Source organism: Protopterus annectens, chromosome 1.part0, assembly GCF_019279795.1.
Source record: "Protopterus annectens isolate FY-2018-M chromosome 1.part0, PAN1.0, whole genome shotgun sequence".
Taxonomy (NCBI): Eukaryota; Metazoa; Chordata; order Ceratodontiformes; family Protopteridae; genus Protopterus; species Protopterus annectens.
In genome coordinates this window covers 1782564598-1782591013 of record NC_056725.1, presented here as the reverse complement: position 1 = coordinate 1782591013, position 26416 = coordinate 1782564598, and the positions used below count along the sequence as shown (strand labels likewise).

At 39.8% G+C, this 26416-nt stretch overlaps 1 protein-coding gene across 2 annotated transcripts in view; it reads right to left on the bottom strand.

Moving 5' to 3' along the window:
- The window catches only part of SFT2D1 (SFT2 domain containing 1), a 753002-nt gene extending 742294 nt beyond the window's left edge, over nucleotides 1-10708 (bottom strand). The window contains exon 1 of one of the 2 annotated variants that reach the window (XM_044069517.1): nucleotides 10200-10708. In XM_044069517.1, coding sequence (XP_043925452.1) covers nucleotides 10200-10262 — 63 coding nt within the window. In that variant the 5' untranslated portion in view covers nucleotides 10263-10708. The remainder of the gene's footprint in view (nucleotides 1-10199) is intronic. The other variant, XM_044069526.1, reaches the window with a different exon arrangement.
- Nucleotides 10709-26416: the final 15708 nt, after the last annotated feature.

Below are 26416 nucleotides of genomic sequence, written 5' to 3'. Positions count from 1 at the left end.
CGGTCTGCTTACTCAGTCTGGTGAGGGGGCATCACTGTGCCTCATTATAGAATCACCAGTGACCAGGAAATTTGGTTGTCTGCTTAAGGACTTAGCAGCAGAGGCAATGGATACAGTGTTTTTATGTGTAGTTGTGGGTGGTATTTAACAGAGTGTTTACATGAATTATATGCCTTATTTTCAATATCACCCTACCTCCTTAGTGCTGCATTTTCTTTACTCATCTAAACATCCAAGCACCAGGCAAGACTGACTGCCAGCCTGCTAGTTTCACCTATGTCACCACCCTTTTAGCGCTAGGTACAATCTGCCTTCTGCTCACAAATAATTAACTTATTGTCAGCACTAATAATTCTATGAAAAATAAAAATACTTATTAACCTGGTGGCTTCTCTCTCACCTATAAATTTCCCCTGTGAACTTTGTATACTTTTACCATGATCCTTCTCTAATCACACCGAAATATCTTGTGCTGAGGCTGTAAAAACAAACAATCACTCCCAGAGCCCCGTACAAATAAAAAGATTAATTCTGAGCAAAAGTCAGGCCAGTCATCCACCTCATGCATCCCTCACATAAAGAGTCATTTTGAGTAAAAACACTCCAAAGCCACCACTTTTAACTGTAGCAACAACAGAATTTTTTTACTGATACAGGACTCTACCAGGAACACTGGTCTGTCACTCACATGGCTAGACAAACAGAAGGTTACAGTGGGTGGTCTTTCAGGCGGCAGGATCTCAGACATTACTAGTGCCATATAGACTCAAATCAGAGGTGACATGTGCCTGACATACAAGGCCATGTCCAACCCGGAATTAATGGACATGCTCCACCTCAAAAAATCCAAATCCACCAAAACCACTAGAGCAAGCGACTTAAACCTTAGCACGGCTATAAATAGGACGTGCTGGAGGGATAGATTTATCACTCAGAGACTCCCTATGCTGTGGAATAAAATCCCGGTCTATGTGAGGCAGAGCACCTCGCTGACTCTGTTCAAGAGAAATCTAGACCTGTGGATGGGAGATCGTAGGTTTACCCCGGGAATCATATCTGTGTCACTGCTGGACAGAGGCACAACAAACTAATGGGCACAGTATTTTTTCATATAAGGGGTGGCGTAAGCCACAAAAATTTGGGCTAGGCTTATAAATGCCTTAGGGCAGATAGCCTAGTATAAACCTATGAACCTATAATATGGCAGTGGTACAATGTGCGGGTGAATTACTTAAGATGTTAAACCCTAAGGGATAGGCAGAGACACGTCAGAACTTTCCATGAATGTTACAAATACAGGTAAGACACTAATCCTGAGTGAAATCGTCAAATCATTCCTTCACCACAAATGAAACAAAGACAAGATAATTGGCTTCAATAATTGGTTAAATAGCTGGGGTCATTCCAGGGAGGTTCTAGTATACGTCAGCATGGCATGAGATGCTCGACAGTCCAGCTTGCTTTGTTAAGGATGGTCTGTACCTCTTGTTTCAAGACTTTAACATACTGGCTAAAGCCTCTCATGGCTCCAGGGCTGTTTTTAGGTAGAGTCCAGTTGTTGGACTTTCCAATAACATTTCAGTCCAGAAACTGGATCACATTAAGGTGACTCTCTCCAAAGTATAAACAATACATCGCCTGATCTTCAGGTACTCCTACATTTTAAAAACATCCATGTCTAGGTAGATAATGAAAGTGGATTTAAATGTAAAGAGTGTGCACCCTCTATACCACAGTTTTGCACATTTCATGCCTTTCCAACCCAGTGGCAAATGTGGTGCAGTCCCCAGATTTGTCAAGGAATACATTACCGCCAGGCAGATCCCTACAGACTCACAAACTGAACTCACTAAACTACAGAGCTCACTAAACAGGATAAATTATTAATCACAAGCTTGTTTCAGAACACATTCTTTGTACCCTGATGACCATGTACGATTCTATAAGTGTTCTTAATGATCTCCATATCAGCAAAAGCTCCCTTATTTGGATGATTTTGAATGATCCTTCAATAAAATTGGACACCTACAACTGTAAAATTGAATATAACCAAAAAGTCCTAGCCTTAACAAGCAAAAATTCCCTTGCGCATATGGTAAATAAACCTACTAGAGGACACAGTACTCTGACACAATTCTTACAAATATGGCCTCCTCTTGCACAACTCCTTTGGTATCTCCTACTCTAGTGAAGGTCGACCATAAACTTGTGACCTCCTTTAAATTCCCAAAAGCTCCTTCAACACACCCCACTGAATTTAGGGACTATAAACATGCCAACCTCAACCTATTCTGTAATGAAATATCAAAATTCACTTATGACAGCACCTTCTCTAGCCTTAACACAACAGCAAGTTTCACTAAGGAATTCTACACCCATTTAGAAAAATGCACAGAGCTAACTATCCCTACCAGAACCAAGCATCACAATAAATTTAAAAACAAAACCACCAGGGTAGTCCACTGCCACAAATAAAGTACACAACAAAAGTAAGAAACTACTTTAATTACTCAAATTATTTTGTGGATCTAAAACCCATCTTATCAATAATAATAGCACAAGCATTGCAAAAGAACCTCAAGCACACTATCCACTAAAGGAGTCCATGAACTTAAGCCGGCCTCTAAAGCCAAAGATAATCCTTCTTTAGTTATGCTAGGAAACTAAAGTACAATCCCCTATATTGCCCAGAACTTCTTTATAATGATGCCTCCTATTCTGACCTACAGATACTGCCAACATCCTTGCAAACAAATTTACTGCCAACCTTACCCTGAAGACTTCTATTTGAAGCCCTGAAATGATCAGACTCCCTTACTCCCTCAATTATCTCTGAAGATTACTTACTGAAAGTGCAAACCAAGGCCAAAAATACTTTTTCCATAGGACCCGACATTATTTATCTATTTACTTACTAATTAATATTTGATTATCAAGAAAGTCCAACTGTGTAGAAGACCATTTCCAACGAAGGCCCGGACAGAAATAATTGCACCGAATTAGACATAACAAGAAAACCTAAGTTAAGAATAGATATAAGTTATATGACAATGACTTAATAATTTGAGAAATTAAAGGTAAATTAGGATAATACAAACGGGAACTGCAATATGAAGGGAGAGAAAACAGGCTTATGGTATACCTAGCGAGAAAAAGCCAGGGGAGGAGAAATTGATAGAAGTAAGGAAGAGTAAGGAGACAGTAAGGTATGAAGAGTTATTTGTCCACATTTAGGGATATAGTTTGTCATGGAGCTGAGCAAGAAGAGACCAAACTTTTGGCTAGGAAGTCTTTCAGAATAGATTTGAAGGAAGGGAGGGAGGATACTGAACTGATGGATAGAGATAAGGAGTTCCGGCCCTTAGCACCATGGTATGAGTACAGAAAATGCCAAACAGATTTGATAGGTTTGTGGACAGACACGAGAGTTTTTGGTCAGTGAATCGTAAAAACGGACTAGGCACGACAAGCGAATGGATTCTGAATAATTTTATAGGTGGCAAGAAGTTGTGTATACATTAGCTGATAAGGTAGTTCTAACCAATTTAGGCTTTTTAGTGTTATACAGTGGCGGGTTCTGAAAGGAGTTGGTTGTTTTGCAAGGCTAATATGCCGGTAAACAAAGTATTTTGTGGCTTAATTAATAATGTTAAATATGTATTTGCAGACACTCCCCAAACATTTTAACCTAAGTTTAGCTACTGGCTTTGTCCCTGTTGAGAGGTGCACTGCACTGGTGATCTCCACCCATGACAGTGGCCATACAACTGGACCAGCTAACTGTCAAAGAAATATCATCAGGGTCTAAAAAGAGGTAATAATTCCCTTATACTCAGCATTACACAAGCCAAACATAAAGTACAAAACCCCATTTTGGATGCATCTCACTAAATAGATCAAAGGTTTCAAATAAAGTCCATGAACTGCCAAGAAAGACAGAAAGCTATAACCCTTTATTCACCGTCTTATAGACTTTTGAGGGGAGATTTTTGTCTCAATTACTGTACCATAAGAGATCCAGTTGTTCTAGACCTCTGGTTTCTTTGCAAGTCCAATAACTCCACCAATACTAGAGTCAGGGACCTGTATCCTCACCATCTGATAAAGCACAGTCGAGGGACAGGTTTATAACCCAGTGCCTCCTAAACCTGTGGAATAAACTTTGCAAAGCAATTCACTATCTTTCTTTACACATAAACTGGATGACTGGATGAGTATCCACAAATTTACTCCAGGATTGAGTATGGCTAAAAAATAATGTGAGGCCTGATTGAGGGCATTGGCAAGACATGAATGGGCATAAGACTGAGTGGTCTTGCAGACAGGCTCAAACACTGCTTAGTGACACTCCAGGATTGGTCCCTCAGCTACTCAGCAACACAATGTCTTTTCTGTCGCTTCCCCTGCTAAACACCCATTATCTTCCAGTATTTCCAAAGCTAAACTTGCTTCTCACTCTTTCCTTGCTACTCCTTTACTATACTTTCTGCATGCAAAATGTACTCCTGAACATGATGTAAATTTGTACACACTATCTTTTTTATTTCTTTTGTGATTAGTGTGCATTACCTTTGCGTTCCACTGCTGATTGTAATGGTTTGTTGCTATTTTCAATGTAACCCACACTGAGCCTGCAGTTAGTCATGTTGTGATTACTGCTCAACTCCAGTAACCAAAACATAAATAAAACTCATTTGCATCTTCAATCATTGCGAAATGCAACATCTTCTTTTCCCCAGATTCCCCCAACCTAGGGCAAATGTCCAGAGCTGCTCTAGTCCAGATGTGACCTCCAAGTCTCCTGTCACATTCACTCCCATTTCCCCAAATTCACAAATTCCTACAGAACACCAAACAGAACAAATCCAAAGTCGTTCTTATAGTCCCTTCTGGCCTCAAAAGGTGTTGGCCCACCTGCTTTGGCATCACTTGTTGGGGAAGCCTGTCAGATTGTGATCTTTCTGACGCACCTGTCTAGCAAGATTCACCTGGACCTTCATGTCCTCAGGCTGCTCGTATGGTTTCTCCACTTCCATTGATGGCCAAGATGTCCATCACCCTAGCAACTTTTCCAAATTCTCAATTCTGCTCAGACGCTCAATACCAAAAAATTAACAAGTGAACTCATTTTTCCACTCTAGCCACCTCTAAAAGACTGTGGAGTTTTTTTTTTTTTTTTTTTTACTGCATTAACAGCAATCCTTTTTTTTTTTTTTTTTAACTGCGTTAGCAGTAATCCTAGACTACCTCTTTCAAATTGGTTTTAATGGAGGCTTACTACCTCTTTCAAATTGGTTTTAATGGAGGCCTTAGTTATTTCTCCATTAAAGTTCATGTAATCTCACACTTGCATCCAGACTTCACAATTCTTCTTTGGCTTCTGGCATTCCTCAACTGTGTATTCTTAATTTATGTATTTATTTGTTTGTTTGTTTTTGTTTTCAAGGTACAGCACTAATCTCCATGGACCATTTTCAGACTTAGCCCAGGAGCGGTGTTTTGTCAGCTTTCTTGGTCAGAGTCACACAGTTAGGCAATGGAGCCTAAGAGAATTAAACCCTGCACCAATGGACCACAGGAATTTTTAAGCTGATCATCAAAAACACAGTAACTCCCTGGGATGTGCATTTTATGCTAAAGAAACTAATCATCCATCCTTTTCAGCCATGTTACAAATTAGATTTGAAACACTTTTCCTAACTAGTCAGACACAAGAAACATTTACTACACTGTATATATGTGCATAGGTAGTTAAGATTTTATATGGACTGAATAAAGTAAATCAGAATTAATTCACAAGTATTTGTTTCATATGCCCCTAACAAGCTGGTCACGAAAGGATCAAAAAATTACTGTCGAGGTGTTTATATTAAAACTACATTTTGCTATGATAACGAAAAGTTTACCAAACCCACCTACAGCACATTTTACCAGACCAGCAGCAACATCACAAGCATTCTTTAGAAATGTTTCTTTAGACTGCATTTGAGCAGCTGCCATATGGGTTTTTCTGCTACCTTCACAAGACACCACAAGCCTGGCTGCACATTTTATCCTTTAAGTACGTGTGTTACCCCTACACAATCTCAGTCAAAGCCTCCCCTTAGGCCACAACCATACAAAAAGATTACTTCACAATGCCACCCAGTTGGCTGAGCTGGGGACTTGTCTTAATGGCCGAAGAGGATGGACCATACAAAAGGCTTGTACTTACAATGCCAATGGAGCTTCATGGTTATGGTTCATCCTCTTCAACATTCACACCTTCTTCCCCCAGCCTGTTAGCTGAAGGACTACAGCAAATGGGCTTATTTCTGTTGTTGTAACAGGGTTGTTGCTCTTAGAGTTATGTACCACTTTTGAGGACTGTATATTAGATCTACAGAAAGAGAGGTGGGGGGCATTTCAAGTAAGAGGGAGAAGATAAAGCCTGAGATAATTTTTTTTCCGTGTTGAGATGACTTAGACATACTACTTAAGTCCTAACAGTGGAACAGGGTGAACCATAACCATGGAAATATATCATTGTGGTAAGTACACAACTTTTTCTGCAGGTCAGTCTTTTCATCCGTGTCAGAATTTATTAGCAACATTGCCGTTTCAAATTTTTTAGTTAAATGATATACTACAAGTGCAAGAAAAAAACAAAGATTTAATACCATTTAATCATTTTACTAATAAAACATGAACTTGTTTGAATGCTTAAATCCATTTGGACTTGGCATTTAATTTTAAAATGAAATGCCAAATTTAAAACACAGTTTCCAAACTAGCAAGAAAGATTTAGTGTAGTATGTAAGTTGGTGTTGTCTCAGGCTTTGTTAAGCTGGCTATGTTACATTTTATGTAAAATTCTGTAAGTAAAAATGTTCAAAAATGTATTTCCCTTGTTTTATGACACGCAAGCAATGCAATAATTTTCATGACCATAGCCCTTATCAGGAATAATTATCTTTCAATTTTCACAATCTTATTTCAACCACTGCAAGTTTCTGCAATCTGTGTAAGCTGCTAATATATTTGGCAAAAGGAAGCCATTTCTTAAAAAAAAAAAAAAAAAAATTACACACAAAAGAAAAGCTGTGATGGGTATGTTGAAAAATAGGTTACAATTACAGCAAGTCAAATAGTATAGGAAGAGATCTGACCATGATATCTCTGCAACACACCTCACAAATGCACCTCAATGTGAGGAGATGAGAACTGCAAGGAAAACCCAGACAAGCTAAAGTTTTCACTGTGTGCTACTTCAAACCTCCTGTACTGGAGACCCATGTGATATACACAAATGACCCCTTTAGGACATCAACTGCTTCAGCTCCATAGTTCCTTAATATCCAATATAAGTATTTATGGTTACATTCAAGCCAGTAAAACCAAACCACATGAAGTATGGACATGCCTGTAACAACCTTTCAATGACATCAATAGTACAAAGTAATTGCTTACCTCTACTACAGAAGCACGGACTCTTTAAATCCAGCTAATGCCCATAAAGATTAAGGTGTCTGCAAGATATCCTGACTAACATCCAAACCACAGGATAAACAGGACACATAGATAAACCATTCAGTGAAAACTGCAAGAAAAACCCAGAAAAGCTACAGTTTTCACTGTGGGATACCTTAAACCTCCTGTAATGGAGGCCCATTGGATATATGCAAATGACCCCTTCAAGACACCAAGTGTTTCAGCTACACGGCTTCTGAATGTCCATGACTAACTTTTTAAGTCTTTATGTACTTATGCTGTACCAACGAGGTCACTACAAAGGCCAAAACACATACATCCACATATACTGGAGTCTGGCTTTATTGGCCTGAATGTAAACAAAGACTTAAAAAGGAAAAAAAATGGACATTTATAAGCCATATAGCTGAAACATTTGATGTCCTGAAGGGGTCATTTGCTTATATCCCATGGGCCTCCACTACAGGAGGTTTAAGGTATCACACAGTGAAAACTAGCTTGTCTGGGCTTACCTTGCAGTTTTTACAGAATGGTTTGCCTGTGGGCCCTTTCTACCTTTTGGTTTCAAAGTGAGGAAGTGCAACATCTTTGCATCAGAAAAAAATCCACATTCCACAAGAAAGCTCTTACACAACACATTGTAAATATTTTCTGCAAAGATCCACAGTAGATAACAGTCATAATGTTCATCAACTTATTTGTAAGCATAAATCAACATATTTTAATTATAATGCAAGATTCTTACATAAACTCTTTAGTAAGTGCTCCAAAGTTTTTTGCATTTTAAGCAGCACTTTTCCATATTTAGGAAATTAAATACTGGCCGCTATGCGTTGTACTACTCCACAACATAACGTAGCAGTCAGGCAACACTTTTTTTACATCACTTTCTCTTCTTCTTCTTTCGGCTTTTCCCGGTTAGGGGTTGCCACAGCAAATCGATCACCTGTCTGCTCATGACTGGCAGTGAAGTTTTACAGTGTCGAGTTGCCAGTCCGGCACCCAACCTTCCACAGAAGGCGCACACATGCACACACTGACGCCTAGGGGCAATTTAGTGTTCAATCCACCTACATCATGTCTTTGGGATGTAGGAGGAAACTAGAGCACCCAGAGGAAAATCACACGACCACAGGGAGGACATGCAGACTCCGCACAGATGACACCCCAGCCAATGATCGAACCAGAGAACTCTTACTGTGAGGTGGCAATGGTAACCGCTGCACCACCGCAGCTGCCCTTTTTTTTACATCACTTTCTCTATAGAGGAAAAAAAAGAGTAAAGCAAAACTGCAACATTTTCAAAACATTTCTGGATGAAAAGAATGCTTAACAGACAAATTATCAAAACTCTGCACAATACCTGTGCACTGCTATTTTTGGCATCATGGTCAAATGTAGTACTGTGAGACAGAAACAGTCAATAATAATGAAAAACTGAAGTCTCACAACTGAAGAAGAATCGTGTGAGCAACATATGACTCTTCCGCTGCTGATGTCACCCAACTCATTCAAAAATAACATACAGTCACCAAATAACAGATGACTTTCCTTGCAGTCCCTCCTTGAAAATCATGTGGTGGGCCTGTATCAAAAACCTCCAGATCCACTCACCCCTACTTTAAAATTTCATAGTCAGTGACCAGAGCACTGAACACTTTTGTAACATGCCCTGATTTTACTGTACCTCTCCTACTCATACCACTGTGGTTTAACCTGGCTGTAGGTCTGCTCTCTGCTATTATACTTAGTACTCATGGGTTTGAACCTCACAACCTATTTTTGCTTATAGGTGAAACTGAGCAAGTAACTATGCACTGCTGCAGGGGCATCTCTGAAAAGGAAGCAGTTGTTATCCAGTGGGCTTACCAATGTACTTTTTGTTTTAATTTACAATAATCTAACAATTGCAAAAAGGACCAGTATGACAGTACAGGCTACAAGTTGCTAACGACAGTTATCCTGCAGTGCTTGGGTTTATTTACTTATTTACACTTGTTAACCGGGTAGTGTCCTACTAGGTTGAAAAAAAAAAACGTTTTCAGTGGAGACCCGGGGAGGAAGGCTCCTTTAAAATCTAAGTCTACTCTTGCTTACCACGCACATCTGAGCTAATCACCTAACCACACTGGTTGCTCCAGGGAAGCCCGAAAAAAGACACTTAAACGTGTTAAGTATTTATTTTTCAACAAACAAAAAACAGTGCCGATTCCAAAGGTGCTTCCACTTATTGCAACCATAAATAAATCTAAATGTCCTCCCTAAAGCAGAGCTGTACTAAAATATTTTTCCTGTATCCCAAAGTTATTTACCAGTCTGCCAGTCTACTGACACAACAAACGTAAACGTCTTTCCTCAAATTTGGAAAAGGCCACATAAAGTTAGCTGCCTTTATTTTCCTGTACGTCCTCTTACTGGGTACTCTCTAATTACCCCTCAAGTGACAGCTTATGTAGCAAAGGGGAAAATCCTGGCATGTTTAAGACGCAAGTTAAAATAGTTTCTTTGGCAAGTTAATACCGTTTCTTGCCGTTATCTCTTCCCTTTCCACATTAGTTTCAGTTACCTTTCACTTTCAGTAGTAATCATGTCCACACAAATGGGAGTGCAAAGCGCACCACCCTGCAACACGCTTATATTTCTAATGTCCTCTTCCAACAGTGGCACGATCTGAAATGTAATACAAGTTAAAAAGACAGATGTCCATAATCATTTTATTCTGGCTATACCTGAGAAGTGAGTCCCTGCTCCTCATCTTCCTGACCGTTCAGAACTCTTCGTAGTTTATCCATTTTATTTTCTATAGGTAAATGATTACAGCAAATATGTACTGCCACTTGACAGTTACCAGAAGCAGTAAAATTGTTTTATATAGCTCATAAATAACAAGATCCGGGATTACTAAACAACTTTTGTTTTTTTTAAACTATAGCTATCAGACTGAGTTTAACAGGAAGTCACGCGGTGATAGGTTAAACTCCCCACGTATAAACACTCAGCACACGCGGTCATACAGCGGAGGGAGACGGTGTTGGAGTAGGGCGGGATTTAGAAGGGGGTACGCTCGCGTAGAATCAGGATAAGGAAGTGTATTTTCTTTACTCGCTTTGTTTGTGTGCAGTACAAACTTTCAGCGCTTCTGAATGTCGTAATAATGGAATTATCTCGCATGCAAAATGTGTTGTTCGCCTGTTCAGTAGTATAACGTCAAGTTTAGGTCTTCACTGTTGCATGTTATAGCACTTGTGTAACTGATTATTCTTAATCCTCTGAAACGAACTTACGAATTTGTATTTTTTGTTAACCGACACAGAGAAATACTAGGTGTAAAAAGTATTAATGTAACAACTTGGTAGGCGTTACAGGGAAGTATAAATAGACCACCTAAATCCCGACCCCTGGAATGTCAGAGTATGTAGTAAGGCTCTACAGTCGTCTAGTCCCTACCCTTTCCGGGCACGTGCTGCTTTTTTTCTTATTAAAATGTGCATAGTTGGATATTTTTCCGTGTTGAATTTTATGTCAAGTAGTTTATGAATAATAATATTACATGTTCTCTTTGGTGGTACTAATCATATCTCTCAACTGTTCCTGTTTCAGGGACTTCCCTGAGTATGGTTCGAATTTTAGGTCTGTCACTCTTACTCCCTACTAAAATTGGTTACAGATAATTTATTACATTTGTTTACCGGGTGGTGTCCGACTGGGCAACTAGCCCTTTTTCAGCGGAGACCCGGGAAGAAGAGCTCCGGTACCAAGATACATACAAGTAAATGCTAAAATAATAATAAAGATTAAAGTAATAACATGACTAAATAATGACAGAGTTATAGACTTCTTTTACTTCATAAAATTTATATTAAGTTACATTATTTTATTTGGTCAACGTTTCAAGTTAATAGTACTAATATTTTAAAAGTGTCTTTAACTGTCCCTGATTATAGGATCATAAGAGGTTACTAGTCTAACGGTTCCAGGGCCCTTACAAGTGTAGCCATATAATTCAACCAGTGTTACCAAGGGTGTCTAGCTCAAGCAGACAATAAAATCAGCAAGTAATTGCGGCTGGCCAAGAGGGACACAGGTGGAACCCCGGAGTGCATTTCCAGTTACCCATCCAGTTGTCTAAATGGCACTTAAATAGGCCCAACGAGGGACTTTGTTAACATGAATAGGAAGCTTGTTCCAAAGGTGGGGCAACCCCTTGTGAGATGAATCTGTCAGTCCAGCAAGTTTTATCAATGTCACATACCAGGTTAGGGTCCTTTTAGCAAGTGACCCATGTGCCATTTGACTTGCTAATGTGCAGTATTTGTATTAAAGGTGGGTTAGAGGTCACTCTATATGCAAGGCACAGATCGCCTCTAAGCAGTCTGTATAACACAGAGTAAAGTGACAATGATTTCAGTCTGTCCGTATAAGACAGATTTTGATGACCCTGAATTGTCTTTGTAAGGAACCTTTGTGGTCTCTCCAATTGCTGCAGGTGTTTGGAAAGGAACATACCAAAGGGAGTGTTGTACACTGTTATTGGCCTGATGAGGGAAGAGTACAGGGGGGTTATAACCTCTGTTTTTATGAGATGACCAATAAAAAATGTCCTTCTTACCACTGTGGAGACATGGTGATCGAAGTTAAGGTTGCTGTCCACCTGTGTGTCCATATCTCTCACCACCGACTGTATACCCAATTAATGGCAGTTGTCCAGCAGGCAGATTTGTTTTTCCTTAAAGATCTTGCTTTCGTTCTGTCAGATACAGCAAAGGCAGTACAATTGTACAGGTGCTTGTATAAAGCATTGGTGTATAATTCAAGCGTAGGTGTCTGTTCCATCAGTGATGGGAGGGGCTAGGAAGCTATTTATGCCATCACGTAAGCGGTTGTAATTGGTCTTGGAGAAGTTTTTTAGTCTAGTTGTTGCTGGGGGATCTTGTGTTATAGTTACTTCTAGCGACACTGATATGTGTTCAGATCTCATCAGGGATGGCCACACACTGGGGGTGGTGCAGCGGTCCCCCGTGTTGGTGGGCACCTGGTCCAGGATGTTTGAGCCCCTTGTGGGTGTGTCAACCAGCTGGCCCAGGGCATTGGAGTTATTGAAGTCCAGGAACCTTTGGGCAAGTGAGTTAGAACATGTATAATTTGCCCACTCTATGGACAGTAAAATCACCCAAAACCAAGGTGCTTGGTTGTATCTTGATTCACTCAAGCAGATGCAAGTAGGCTGAGTGGATGTCCTGATTCATGGAGGGGGTCCATTAACTGGCAGTGACCTGAAGATGGGTCTTTCCTATAGTCAATTGCACCTGAAGTAATTCAAGGGAATTGTGCTGTTTAACCAATGTAGAGGTGTATTTATCTTTAAAGAATATTGATAACCCCCTCCTTTAGTTCTTGTGCCTTCAGTTTGTGGTCTGAATATGTGGAAGGAAATGTAACCGGGTATAGCTGGGGTGCTGCTCTCCACAGCCTTAACCAGGTCTCAGTAACTGCACAAATGTCAGCATTATCTAGGATGAGGGCTGCTTCCAGTGAATGCAGTTTCTGGTTTAGACTCCTAGCATTTTGCAGCATAACCTTGAGGTTGTTTTTAGAGGGTATTATTACACTGGGAGTTTTGTTCTTGTGAGATTGCCTAAAAAGGCACTATGGGGATGGCAAGTACCTTAGCCAGTAACCAAAATCCCAGGGGTGACAGATGAAGACAATCTCTGGCAAAGCATCGAGTTCTGTCGAACATGTCATCCCAGACTGACAGATACTAGACCCCCTTTGAATGACACCACAAACTAAGCCAGTTGTTGAATTTTTTTTTTTGTTTATATTGGGGTATCTTCCTAGGTGAAGGTAAAATGCTGCTTAAGGCTAGGGACATACCTGCCTGAGACACATAATCAGAGATCTCGGTCATGTCTCTTTTTATATAGTCCAGAGAAGTACATCTCAAGTTGTTCACACCAACATGGACTATGACAGAGTTAAAACAGTGCCTGTTGTTGAGAGACTTGAGTGTGTGTGATGTGGCGGATCCTGGTACCTGACAGACAGCTGAAATAATCTTTTCCTTATCCAACCTGGTGAGAGGGACATCTGTGTGTCTTACAATTGAGTCGCCTATGACTAATGTTTGTTTTTGTGTTATGCCTTAGGGACTTGACTGGTGAGACTGGTGTATGATATATTATGTGTGCTGTGTTCTGCAGAGGATGTATTATGTGAAGCATGCTTGTGTCTGGGAGGTCTCTGATGTTTAGTTAAGCTTCTTGTAAGGACTTCTACATATGTAGGTTTATGTGTTGGTTTGATAGGTGCAGGAGGTGAGGTGTGCATTGTGACAACCTGCTTAGTATCACATGGACTGACTGGTGAATGAGAGATCCTGGAATATAGGTTCTTGATATAAATGCATCTCTCACTTAATGAATTTGTGTGGGCTAGAAGAAGTAGGTTGTCGGTGTACATGAGGCAATTGCTACATTGCCTCAGGATGCCCATGTTGACCAGGCTGGCTGGAGAAACTGTGGGAAATTGTCCATCTATAATGCTAGGTAAGTTGATGTGGTTAGAAAATAGGGAGTGGACAGGAAGAAAGGGGTAAAGTAGAGGACAGGAGAAGTGGGCAAAAATTAGGAAGGGCTAGTGGGTAGAAGCTGTGTTGGGATCTCAGGAGCTTCGCTAAATGTATCGTGTCAGTGAGAGACACTCACAAGAACTCACTGATGGAGCACCAGCAGAGCACTAAAGGAAAATTTGCAGGCAAAAGTGTTTGCATCCATAACCACCAACAGTGCCCACCACTGCACTGCAGTGCGAGATGCATAAATGCGGTGCTATGTAGCAAATGAGCACAAACTGATCTAAACAAATCAAGTCAATACAAGTGTTCAAAACTTAGCTCTGTTCCAGCAGCCTTCAATCAGATGAGCTCTAATGGCACACTCCTGCTACTAGGGTGCAGAGGAACCCTTTCCAACAAAAGATGACATGGTTTAGTGCTCAAGTTATACAAACAGAACTAGATTCAGCAGGTCTGAATCTAGCCTATGCTACAGCAAACAAAGTGCAACAATTAAAAAAAAAATCAAATAAGCAGTGATATGGTAAAAAATGCAGTTCAAAAGTGCACTATGAAGTGTAAAGTTCTACTTAAGATTTGCAGAAATCAGCAGATGGCTTGGATTTGCTTATGTAGCAAACAAGAGCAAACTGATTTAAACAAATTAGCCAATAAAAAAAAGCTCAAAACCGAGCCCTGTTCCAGCAACCTTCAATCAGACAAGTTCTAACTGTACACTCCTGTCATTAGGGTGTAGGGAAACTCTCCAACAAAAGATGGCCTGGTTTAGTACTCAAGCTATAAAAACAGAGCTAGATTCAGCAGGTCTGACCACAAACCTTCTTAATGTAAAACAACTGTCCTGAACCCCAAGTGCTTAAACCAGAACTAAGACACCTTTAGAATAACAGACACACTAAGCCTTCAACCAGCAATTCCCAACTTAGAAGGAAGTAAGCTACCTCTTCTACAAGACTGTAGACCACAAACTTTCCTAATGTAAAACAACTGGCATGAAGCCCAAGTGCTTAAATCAAAAGGCTTAGAATAACAGTTACAATTTAATCAGGCTACTAACAAGCAGCAATAAATGCACAAGAATAAATGCAATTAAACACATTCAAGAGCAAGCAGCAAAAGCAAAATAAAGTAGTAAAGTAGGAAGAAACACAAATACAGTAAAAGCAGCTGAATAAAGTATATATAGTGGGAAGGGAGGAAACAGAAGATAATTCAAGGTTGAGAAACTAAGGGGATGGGCCTTCTTCAATGATCTCTCTCTAATCAATATAAAGAGCTATGATGTAGGACTGGGAGGAGTGTCCACAATCTATTTGTTAGGGTCGGCTCTGAGAAACCAGGAAGAGCTAATCCAAAGCCAGCTGTGAAGAATGTGGAAAAAGTATAATAATGTACTGTAAAGCATTAAATATCACCTTTTTTTCCTAGAAATCAGTATTTTTGTCTTTCTCACTTTCTAAGAGGACACCAATAAATGATCCAGACACATGCTGAGCTTTTCAGAATATTTGTGAATCAAATGCTACCCAAAAGAATGGCATAACTGTCATCAATCAGGAACAAATCTCTACAGAATAAGGGATAGATCCAGAAATAATTAGACAGGGACAGTCAAGGACATGTAAAATATTGTTACTATTAACTCGAGGCATTGATAGAATAAGAGAATGTAAATTAATATATATTTTCTGAAGTAAATAACTTTAGTTATTGTTGTTATTTATTAAGGGCAGGTCACCTTTTCTCCAAATGTCACCAGTTTTAGGAGGGGATCTGAATCAAAGCAGGGACAGTTGAGAGGTATAAGGCTATAGGACTAATGACTGTATCCAAGGACCACTTCTTTGTAACTGGATTATACTGTTTTCAGTGCTAGGTTTGTCAGACCTGTTAAGGTCTTCACCTCATTAACACAAGTTACATGTTTTGATTCTGATACCAAGAAACTGGTTTGGCTTAAAAATGGCCCTGCAAGGCATCTAGCCTAGAATGTAGCTATGAACAGAATGATGTATATTGACCCAGGGCTATAATGGATACTCATCTAGGGATTCCAAGTGTAAAAACATACATCTTCATATCATGTAGTTTACGTCATGTTAGTCTAAAGTGGGGTAGCCACACACTTTCCCCCAACAAAATATATCATTTTCACTTGCTAGTTATGTACCGGCCTGGTAGTTTCATGTACAAAATGTCACTTTCCCTTAACCCAAAAAGACAGCCACTTTCTGTGCTTACCCTTGATATTTGAGATAAATGTTAAGAGAAAAAAAGACAATTGTAATTGACTTAAAAGTGTTGTTCTTCGGCACATTTACTCAACACAATGTGGTCCAGCAGAATGTGCCCTTTGTGACAAGGTGCACTGTCTTTGACTGCAAAGCTTTCACAAGTATACGCATTCTCTTTTGACAAACAATGCCCCTCCAGCGAATTATATCAATAATCATTCACAATCCTATAATTGCATTTGCTTCTATACATCTGTGCCCCCCAAAAATGATGTCAGTATTCCATATCTGGACACAGTTCAATATATCTGAACTTGCTGCTGCTAGACTGCCTACCAGCAAACTATATATATATATATATATATATATATATATATATATATATATATATATATATAGATATATATACACATATATACAAAAACAGACAAAATGTCCAGTAACCATAAAACCAAGGCACCAGAAGTACTTCTTAAGTAAGGAAGCCACACCAAAATTGTTCCAAGAAAGGCTGTATGAGCGCTTTCGTTCCTTTAATCACTTTCAGACAAAACGGAACTTCATCAGATACAAAAATAATACATAATTTCCCCCTGTTTAAATACCCATAAAGATCATGTGATTTACAACCATTGCTTAAAAATTCATCATCCTTTAAACACATTAATAAAAATCTAGTCATTATACTTTAAACAATAAAAACACACATAATATTATTAAAAACCTGCTACTTGGAACTTCCTAACCTACTATTTGTATAAATTAATGTGCAATTCTCGCTGATAAATGTATTAATTTGTTTGTTTATTTATTTAAACTACTACCCCAGTCACCAACTAAAACCTACACTACCCACACAATAAAAATGTTCTAGTGTTTATGTTCATTTTCACTGATTATGTACCTAATCCATATATTCTTAGTTTTCCCATTTATTTCAAATATTTTCTACTCTCATATTAAGCATACTACTAACTAATATTCTATCATTTAGGCCTGGTTTCATGGTTGCATTCAATAATACCTGCCAAAAGGTCTCCCTAAATTTAAGAAAATTGGCCCAGTTGCCTCCTCTCTCCTATTTTATGACCTTCTCTAACACACAAAAGCTACATTTTTTAAAATCCTTACACGTAACACTATGCCTATATAGGGCATTCGTACCCTCCTGTTTTTTAATAGCATAATTGTGTTGGTATACTCTCTTTCTCAATTCATTTTCAGTTTTATCTATATAATAGGCCTTACAGGTTTGACATAGGGCAACATATGCAACCCCTTAGTCCTACAGTTATAATTACCTTTTATAGTGATGACCCTATCATACCCTTTAATAATCAAGTTCTTTGTGTCATACATAAATCTACATTCCCTACAACATCCACAGGCACTCATCTTCCCCATCATCATCCTAATCTCCTTATTCTGACTTCTTTGAAAAAGGGTATTAATGTTATTTCCCCTTCTATACACTATCCTTGGGCTAGGGCCTAACTTGTCAGTAAGACCAAAGGCACCAAACACTCCATTCCAATTCTTCTCCAATATTCTATGAATTTCTGTTGAATGTTTTTCAAATGTTAAGGTGCAACTAAACGAGCCCACTTGTGTATTTTGTCCACCCATTGCCACATTACGACTTTTTAACAGGGGTGGGTAACAATCCATCCTTCTATCTGTAACATACTTTTCCTGTCCCTCAACCAATGTTTTAGGGTATCCCCTAGCGAATAATATCTCCTTCAAGATGCCAATTTCCTCTACAAATTTTTTGTGTTCACTAGTTAATCTGGATACTCTTATCATTTGTCCTTTAATAAGATTCCTCTTCTGCCAAAATGGATGTTCACTATCAAAATGTAGCAAACTATTCGAGTATGTTGGTTTTCCATAGATTGATGACTCATAACTCTTACTACTCATATTCTTGTACAAGTCTACATCCAGATAATTAACCATTTCCTTTCCTTTTGTACTTGTAAAAGTTAAAAAAATAGTAGTATTATTGGCATATTCAAGGAACTCATCTGCCTCCTCATCTCTCCCAATTCACAACATCAAAATGTCATCTAAAAATCTATAATATCTATAAATACTAGTTTTAAACCTTGATTCCAGCACATATTTGGTTTCCCAATACCATAGAACAATATTTGCAAAGATCGTAGCTGCTATAGCTCCCATTGCCACTCCCAGGGTCTGTTTAAAATACTCACCCTGAAACCAGACAAAATTATTACTAAGTACTAATTCCATAAGGGTTGATAGTACATACACTGAATCACTAGAGTACCTAGTACCCTCCCTAATCGCATTTTGGAACATTTCCACACCTTCCTCATGGGGGATACTTAAATACAAATCCTTAACATCAATACTTAAAAGAATCACTTTCTCATTAAATTCAACCTCTGCCAGACTCCTCAACAAGTGCCATGAATCCTTTAATACGTGATATTTCCCATCGAAAATATTTTTAAATGAAAATCAACCATTTTAGCTAAAGGTTCAGTTTTACTTCTTCCCCCTGCCACTATTGGTCTCATTGGTGGATCTGTGACAGATTTGTGGATTTTAGGTATCCCAAAAAAGAAGCAACCTTTGGATGTTCTACTTTCAGAAATTTAATTTCTTCTACTGTAAAGCTGTACTAAGGTCCTCCAATATAAAGTCCAACCTCCTATTAAAAATATTAATTTCATTCAGGGAGGCTAGAGTAAAAAATTCACTGTTTAAATATCTTAACATTCTACTGGTATACTCAAATTGATCCATTATAACAACCCCACCCCCTTTATCTGGTTTCATAACCCTAATATTATGGTTCTTCATTAATTCCCTTAACACACGGTCTTCATCCTTAGTTAAATTGCCACACCCGTGTTTTCTGTGCTTACCTAAAAGGTTCCTAATTTCCATTTTAGTTAATTTTTTTCAAAAATGGCAACCGGGGGAACAAGAGGGGGTTGTATTTACTCCTCCTGGACAGGGAACCATTTGTGTGTTTGTTGTCAAAGTCTTCACTCTTATCACCCTTTTCCAATAGTATTTCCAAATTAATTAATCTAGAAAACAACTTAATATCTAATATGGTATCCACCCCATAATTCTGTCCTTTGGGAACAAACGTGAACCCTTTTGACAATAATTCTCGATGGTGTACTTCCAACACCTCATTGGTGTAATTATATATCTTCAGCCCCCTATATTCACTAACTGTAATGTTACCTTCATCTAACTCTGAAGTACCCATTGTCAAATTTGACTGACCAGTTTCACCAAGCACACACATTAGCTCCACCTAGAACCATCCCTGCACTTTCAAAAAAATACGATACATTTTTACAATAATTTTGAACCACAAAGTCATCATGCACTGTTCGATGTACATTTCCAACATCATCATCAACATCATAGCAGTCAACTCCATCAGCCCCTGCATAAATAACATTCACCGGTCTGTTCAAAGCAGCAACATTTATACAGTACCCAGGATTATCGCCTGCATACACCTTTACCAAATTATTGGCAGGCTTAATTACATTTTTACAAACATTTTGGGCCATTAAATCATCATGCATTGTTTGATGCATATTACCATCAATTATAACATCAACATCATAGCATCCAACCCCTTCAACCCCTGCAAAAATAACATTTGCCGGTCTGTTCAAAGCAGCAACATTTATACAATACCCAAGATTATCGTCTGCATGTACCTTAACAAAATTATTGACAGGCTTAATTGCATTTTTACAAACATTTTGGGCCGTTACATCATCATGCATTGTTCGATGTGTATTACCATCAATTATAACAGCCTCAACATTGTCATAGCATTCAACCCGATCAAGCCCCTCAAAAAAGTCATTCACCAGGCCTTCCACTGCTGCACAATTTGTACAGCACCCAGTGTTATCAGTTATATGTACTTTAAAAAAATCATTGGCAGTCTTTACTGTACCACTTTTAAATGGCACGCTTACCACTAGTGGTATCACAGGGGTCCCCCTTGCCATCTGCCCTGACCCCCCCTGCTGAGCTTGATACCCCCCACGGTTCTGGCCTTTGTTCCTTGGTGTCCACTGGCCATTTTTGCTTTTCAGCCTTGCTGAACATCTTGGCATTTCTTAATAATCCTGCCCACCATTAGAATTAACATTTGACTGTAAATACTTCTCTGTCGTTACCCTCTTCTCCAAACGGTAATTGCATGTCATGTTCTTCCACCTCTGCAAACGACACTCTCGGCTGTACATTAGTCCTGGGAGATGGATACGCTTTCTTGTATTTATAATCTTCTTCACCCCTCTTAAGTTTTTTTACCTTTCCTAGCCTTAATAATTTTTTCATGCTGCTCCACCCTTCCAAAAACACTATGGTACAATCCTTCATTGCAACTGAATACCTCGTGTTCAGTTATCTCTTTTTGTAATTGAACAATCTCTTCCTTAAGCACCGTCAACTGCCACTCATTGTCCCGGGTTAATAGCCGCATGTACTCCATCCCCATGCAGTCAAACAGTTCCAGTAACTCCTGGTGTAGGACTGAACCGCTTACCAAGTTGTTTCGGAAGTTCCACATCCTCAAACCTTTGGGCACACGATGCGCCCTGATGCAGTCTTCAAAAAACATTATCTAGTTGTAAACCCCTAAATTTCTTCAGGGCTTTCTCCAAACGATAAATCTTCTGCTTTAAATCGACCGTAGGTTCCGGTTCTAAAACCACACCATCTTGAGAGTTACCCGTTGGCTTCAGGTCCTTGTTAAGCCAACTCAAAAAGTCACTGTTGTTAACGAATTTTGCAATGGCAAACATGTTTCCTCTTGCGATCTCTTACTCCTGCCATTTTCACCAATAGGGGGATCTCCTTCCAACAACCCCCTCAAATTGGAAACGCCTCCACCAGCTGTTCCACCACTAGACAAGCTAATATTTCCACTCGTTCCTCTCGACTTCTCATTCTTGTTATTAAAATACTTCATACTGTCACAAACCAAGTCCAACTTAGCACTGATTTAATTTATCAATGCTAGTAACTGGGTTAAAGTAACTTCTTCTTTGTGCTGCATAACGTTACGTTTCTCCAGCCAGAAGACAGTCAATAAATTTCCAAAAACAGTGGATAGCACAAATCCAAACACACAGGTGCACTTTTTGGCATTGAGCTTGAGGCCATGGCTTTGACACCAGGCATCTGTCTCAGCGAGGCCCTTCTATAGGATGCCCACATCATTTGGGGACTTGACTATGGCTCCTAGCTTGCAGTCATCTGATGACTTCATTAACCAGAGGCCTTCTGTGTTAGCCTGTACTTCAGAGAAGTAGATACCAAACAGGAGAGGTCCCAGGATGGAACCCTGTGGTACTCCACTTGTCACTGCTTTGAGGTCAGATTTGGAGTCTACAACTTTTACAGTGTGTCTTTTGTCAGTGAGCCAGTTGGCAACCCATCTTGTGACGTAGGGATTTATACCAAGTTTAGTGAGTTTAGCTATAATTCCAGAATGGGGGATGGTGTCGAAAGCCTTGGCGAGGTCAAGATAGGCTGTGTGAACCACCTTACCCTCATCTACGGCTTTGGTGACTGCCTCAAAGAAGTCGAACAGGTTCAGAAGGCATGATCTTCCTTTCACAAACCCGAACTGGGTGGGATCCAGAGTTTGGAGGTTACCAATTTCTTTGTTTATGAGTTCCATGATGATACATTTCATGGCCTTGCAGACCAGGTTCGTCAGGCTAATAGGTCGATAGTTCCCAGGATCAGTGGTGGCTCCCCCTTTGTGGAGTGGGATAACTGTTGCTGTGCACCATTCAGTGGGCACAAAGCCTGATGCGAGGCTATTATTGAACATGGTGCTTAAGTGGGGAGCCAGTTCATTCTGAAGTTCATGTAAAACGCAGCCTGGGATGTTGTCCGGTCCCATGGATGCTGTGTTTTTGGCTTTAGAAAGTGCAGGTTTTACCTGTGTAGTTGTGATTACAGGGACTCTGCATTCCTCCTGTATAGATATGGGCCCTTTAGGGGGTGAGAGGGGGGGTAAAGTTAGCACTGAACCTATCTGCCAGGATGTTGGCAATATCATTTGGTTCTGTAATTTTCGTGCCGTTGTGCTGCAGCTCAGAGCAGATCTGGATGTTGCCATCGAGATTCTTGACATAGCTATAGAATGCTTTGTGATTGTCCTTAGAATTAGTGGTTATTTTGTTTTTGTAGCTAGCTTTGGAGGATCTTATAAGGGATCTCAGCTTCTTACTGAGGCTGACGAGGGAGCTCCTCCACTCATGGGATTTTACTCTTTTTTGCAACAGTTTCTTCCTTCTGTTGTACAGTTTGCTTATGGCAGGGGACCATCAGATTGGCTTCCTTTTTTTGGAGGATAGCGTCTTGGTTCTGTTTGAGATAGCACAATCCATGCACTTGTGTAATTGCTTATAGAGTGCATTTGTGTAGGATTCAGCAGTTGTAACTGTATTGTCCATCTGCATGGGTGTCATGAAGTTCACCACTTCTGTCTTAAGAAGCATGAAGCTGGCTTTGGAGAAATTTTTTACCGTGGTTTCCTTAATAGGGGTGGGGGCGGGATGTGGATATCAAGGGTGATTAGCTTATAGTCAGATCGGACCAATGAGGAGTTGACTTCAGGTGTGGAACACCGGTCACTCATGTTGGTAATCACTAGGTCTAGGATATTGTTGTCCCTGGTGGAGGGTGTGGATAAGTTGATCCAGGGCATTGGAGTTTATGAATTCCAGAAAGCATTGAGCTAAGGAGTTGGTACACAAGTAGTTTTCCCAGTTAATGGTGGGGTAGTTGAAGTCGCCCATTATTAGGGTGTTTGGTTGAACCCTAATATTTTCCAGTACATCAAGAAAAGAGGAGTGGGAATCCTGGGGCATGGTGGGGGATCTATAGGAAGCTACTATCTGGATTGCAGTTTTCCCCAGAGATAGTTGCACTTGGATAACCTCAGATGGATTATGCTGAGCAACTAGCCTGGAGGTTTGGATATCCTTAATGAATATGGACACACCTCCGCCTTTGGTGTTTCGGTCTAGGTTACATGGCTGAAAAGTGTGGTATGAGTTATAGCCTGGTAGTGCAGGGGTGCTCTCTGGAGCCTTGAACCAGGTCTCAGTCACTGCACAGATATCGATGTTCTCCATTTTAAGGAGTGCCTTGAGTGAGTGCATTTTGAGATTTAGACTTCTAGCATTGAGTAGCATTACCCTCAGTTTTTGCTTGCCTGTTCCTGTTATGGTGGTGAATTTGTTATTTGAACCTTGCCTAAAAAAGGCACTATAGGGGCAGCAAGAGCCTTAGCCAGTATCCGGAATCCCAGGGGCGACAGGTGCAGGCCATCTGTGGCAAAGCATCGTGGTCTGTCGACCATGTAATCCCAAGCAGACAGATACTAGATCCCCTTAGAATGACACCAGAAGCTTAGCCAATTGTTGAAGTCAATCATTTTGTCCTTGTACTGCGGCATCATTCTGGGCGATGGCAGAATGCTACTCAGGGTTAGGGTCATACCTTCCTGGGCTACAAGATCGGAGAGCTCTTCCATGTCTCTTTTCATGTAGTCCAGGGAGGTACATCTCAGGTCATTCACACCAACATGGACAATGACAGAGTCATATTTGTACTTGTTGTGGAGTGACCTGAGTGCGTGGGTTATGTGGCGGATCCTGGCACCAGATAGGCAGCTGACAGTAACCTTCTCCTTGTTTAGCCTGGTGAGTGGGATATCAGTGTGCCTGACTATAGAGTCACCTATGACTAATGTGTTGGGTACGTTGTTTTGCCTTATAGGCTGTGGTTGAGTGGCACACTGAGTCTGTGGGCTATGTGTCATTTGGGTTATGTTGGGGGATGGAGGTTGCTTGCGTTTCTGCTTTGGAGGTCTCTGTTGCTTAGACAGATTATTATTGAGAGCCTCCGCGAATGTTTTTGTGTTACTATGTGTGGATTTTGATGTAGTAGATTTATTGAGACTATGTGACGAGTGTAGTGTGGTGTAAATGTTTACCTTCTCCTCATGACTGTCAAGTTCAGTCTTGGTTGGAGAGAGCTTTACCTCCAGTTTGGTTAGATAAGTGCATCTCTCACAGGTTGTAGTGCTGGGTGGTAGGAGGAGAGGGTTGTCTGTGTACATGAGGCAATTTCTACATTGCCTCAAGATGCCCAGATTCATCAGATAGTCAGGAGAGAACAATGGGAGCTGACCCTTGGACATGCCTGAGTAAAAAAACAGTTTTCCTCTAGATAAGTGAGGAAAGTGAGTACAAGAGCTGTTTTTCTCTAAGCAAGTGAGAAAAACCCTTGGACATGCCTGAATAAAAAACTGTTTTCCTCTAGATAAGTGAGGAAAGTGAGTACAAGAGCTGTTTTTCTCTAAGCAAGTGAGAAAAATAAGTACAAAAAACTGTTTTCCTCTAGGTAATGAGGAAGATGAGTGCTATAGTAATTAGTAGCTTATTTAGTGCTTACAATTTCTGAACAAGTGCTGAGCATGAATAAGCAAATTTAAGTGCTAAAACTAAAAATCTGTATCTGCACTAGACGAGTAACATGACAGAAACAGGTGCAAATGCAGACTTTCAAATCAGAAAGTTGAAAGAGATGGAAGAGATTGCCCAAACGGCCAATAACTACAATTTCTGGGCCAGAACCACTCCTTATGTGGCAGATGGGTTACCTAGTGCTTATCACTCCCACTGATAAGCTAGAAGGCTTCTCTTCAACACAGAAAGGCTTGGGAGTCTCATAAGCTTGCATACAGTCCTGGATACAGCAAATCTGTATCTGGAACACTAGTTACAGGAAAGGTAGGAAACAGACTTACAGTTTTTTTTTTTTTTTTTTTTTTTACAGAAAAGTAGCAAAAACAGTAGTAAAAACAATTAATATGCAGTGCAAGCTAGCACACTTGAGTATGTAGCAATATTAGACCAAACACAGTTTAAAAAATGCAATTAAATTAAAAGGGACTAAACGCAAGTGCAGAAAGAGTTTATTAGGTAGAATGTGGTATAGAGATGGGACTGGGGGCACGGCCGGCCTTAGGCATAGGCGAACTAGGCGACCGCCTAGGGCACTGTACAGACCAGTCTCTTAAAGGGCGCAGTTTTTACTTATGCATGTATTTTTTATGCAAGTATTTATTTTAATTAGCAACGTTTGCACTCTTCTCGGCACCCTGCTAAAGTGTAACCGGAAGTCGGAACCATGGGGGAGAGAGTGAGCACCCTCCCACTTACAGCTGCAGGTGGCCAGGATGCTTTAAAAAAAAAACTTTACTTCACGTTTTATTTAGGCAAAGAAGTGAAGTTCTGTCCTGTGTACTGGTTGGGGTATCCTTTGGCCTGCGAAATCTGACGCTTTGCAATGGCAGCATGTCTTTAGCCTAAACTCAAATCTTTTATGTGTACGTCCTCATGAGGAGCGTTCCTCATTTTGTGTCTTAAAAAGTCTATGCTCCTTGCAGTCTACATTGACAGTCTGCCACACAGAGTTATATTTTTATAATTAATACCCATGTTAAATAAATTGGATCTCATTAATTCATCAAAATAATTTTTCATAAATATAGCTTCCTATTTAAAGTTTTTAATAAAAGTTATTAGGTGCTCCTATATTTTGCCCATAATTTGTTCCTCATTGTGAAAGGTAACGTTCCGTATTTTGGAAATGGAAGGTTGGTTGAGTGTCATGCCTGAACTGAATTGCACACCGAGGTTACTGCATGTTTACAAGTGGAACAATGCCTGATTCTACCAGATATTTATCTGAAATAAATTGAAAATCGTAACATTAGCAAATCTGCAGTACAGCTGTCTTGTGTTCCTGAAACAGCATGCAAACTGCAATACCTTTTAGAAGTGCACAACTACCGTGAAAGGGCATGAAAACTTCTAAATGAAAAAAAAATGCTGAAAGGAATTATTTACATAACTCTGCCCTCTCATATTTCTAAACTCCCTATAAAAGGCTATACTAACTAGAATGAAAGCTGTTAGGGACGCAAGTAAAATGAACACGTTTTACGACAGATTGTAACCTGATGGAGATCAATAACATGAAGTGTGTGTGGTGGTGGGGGCTTGACTATCTCAAGAAAAGGCATGTCTTT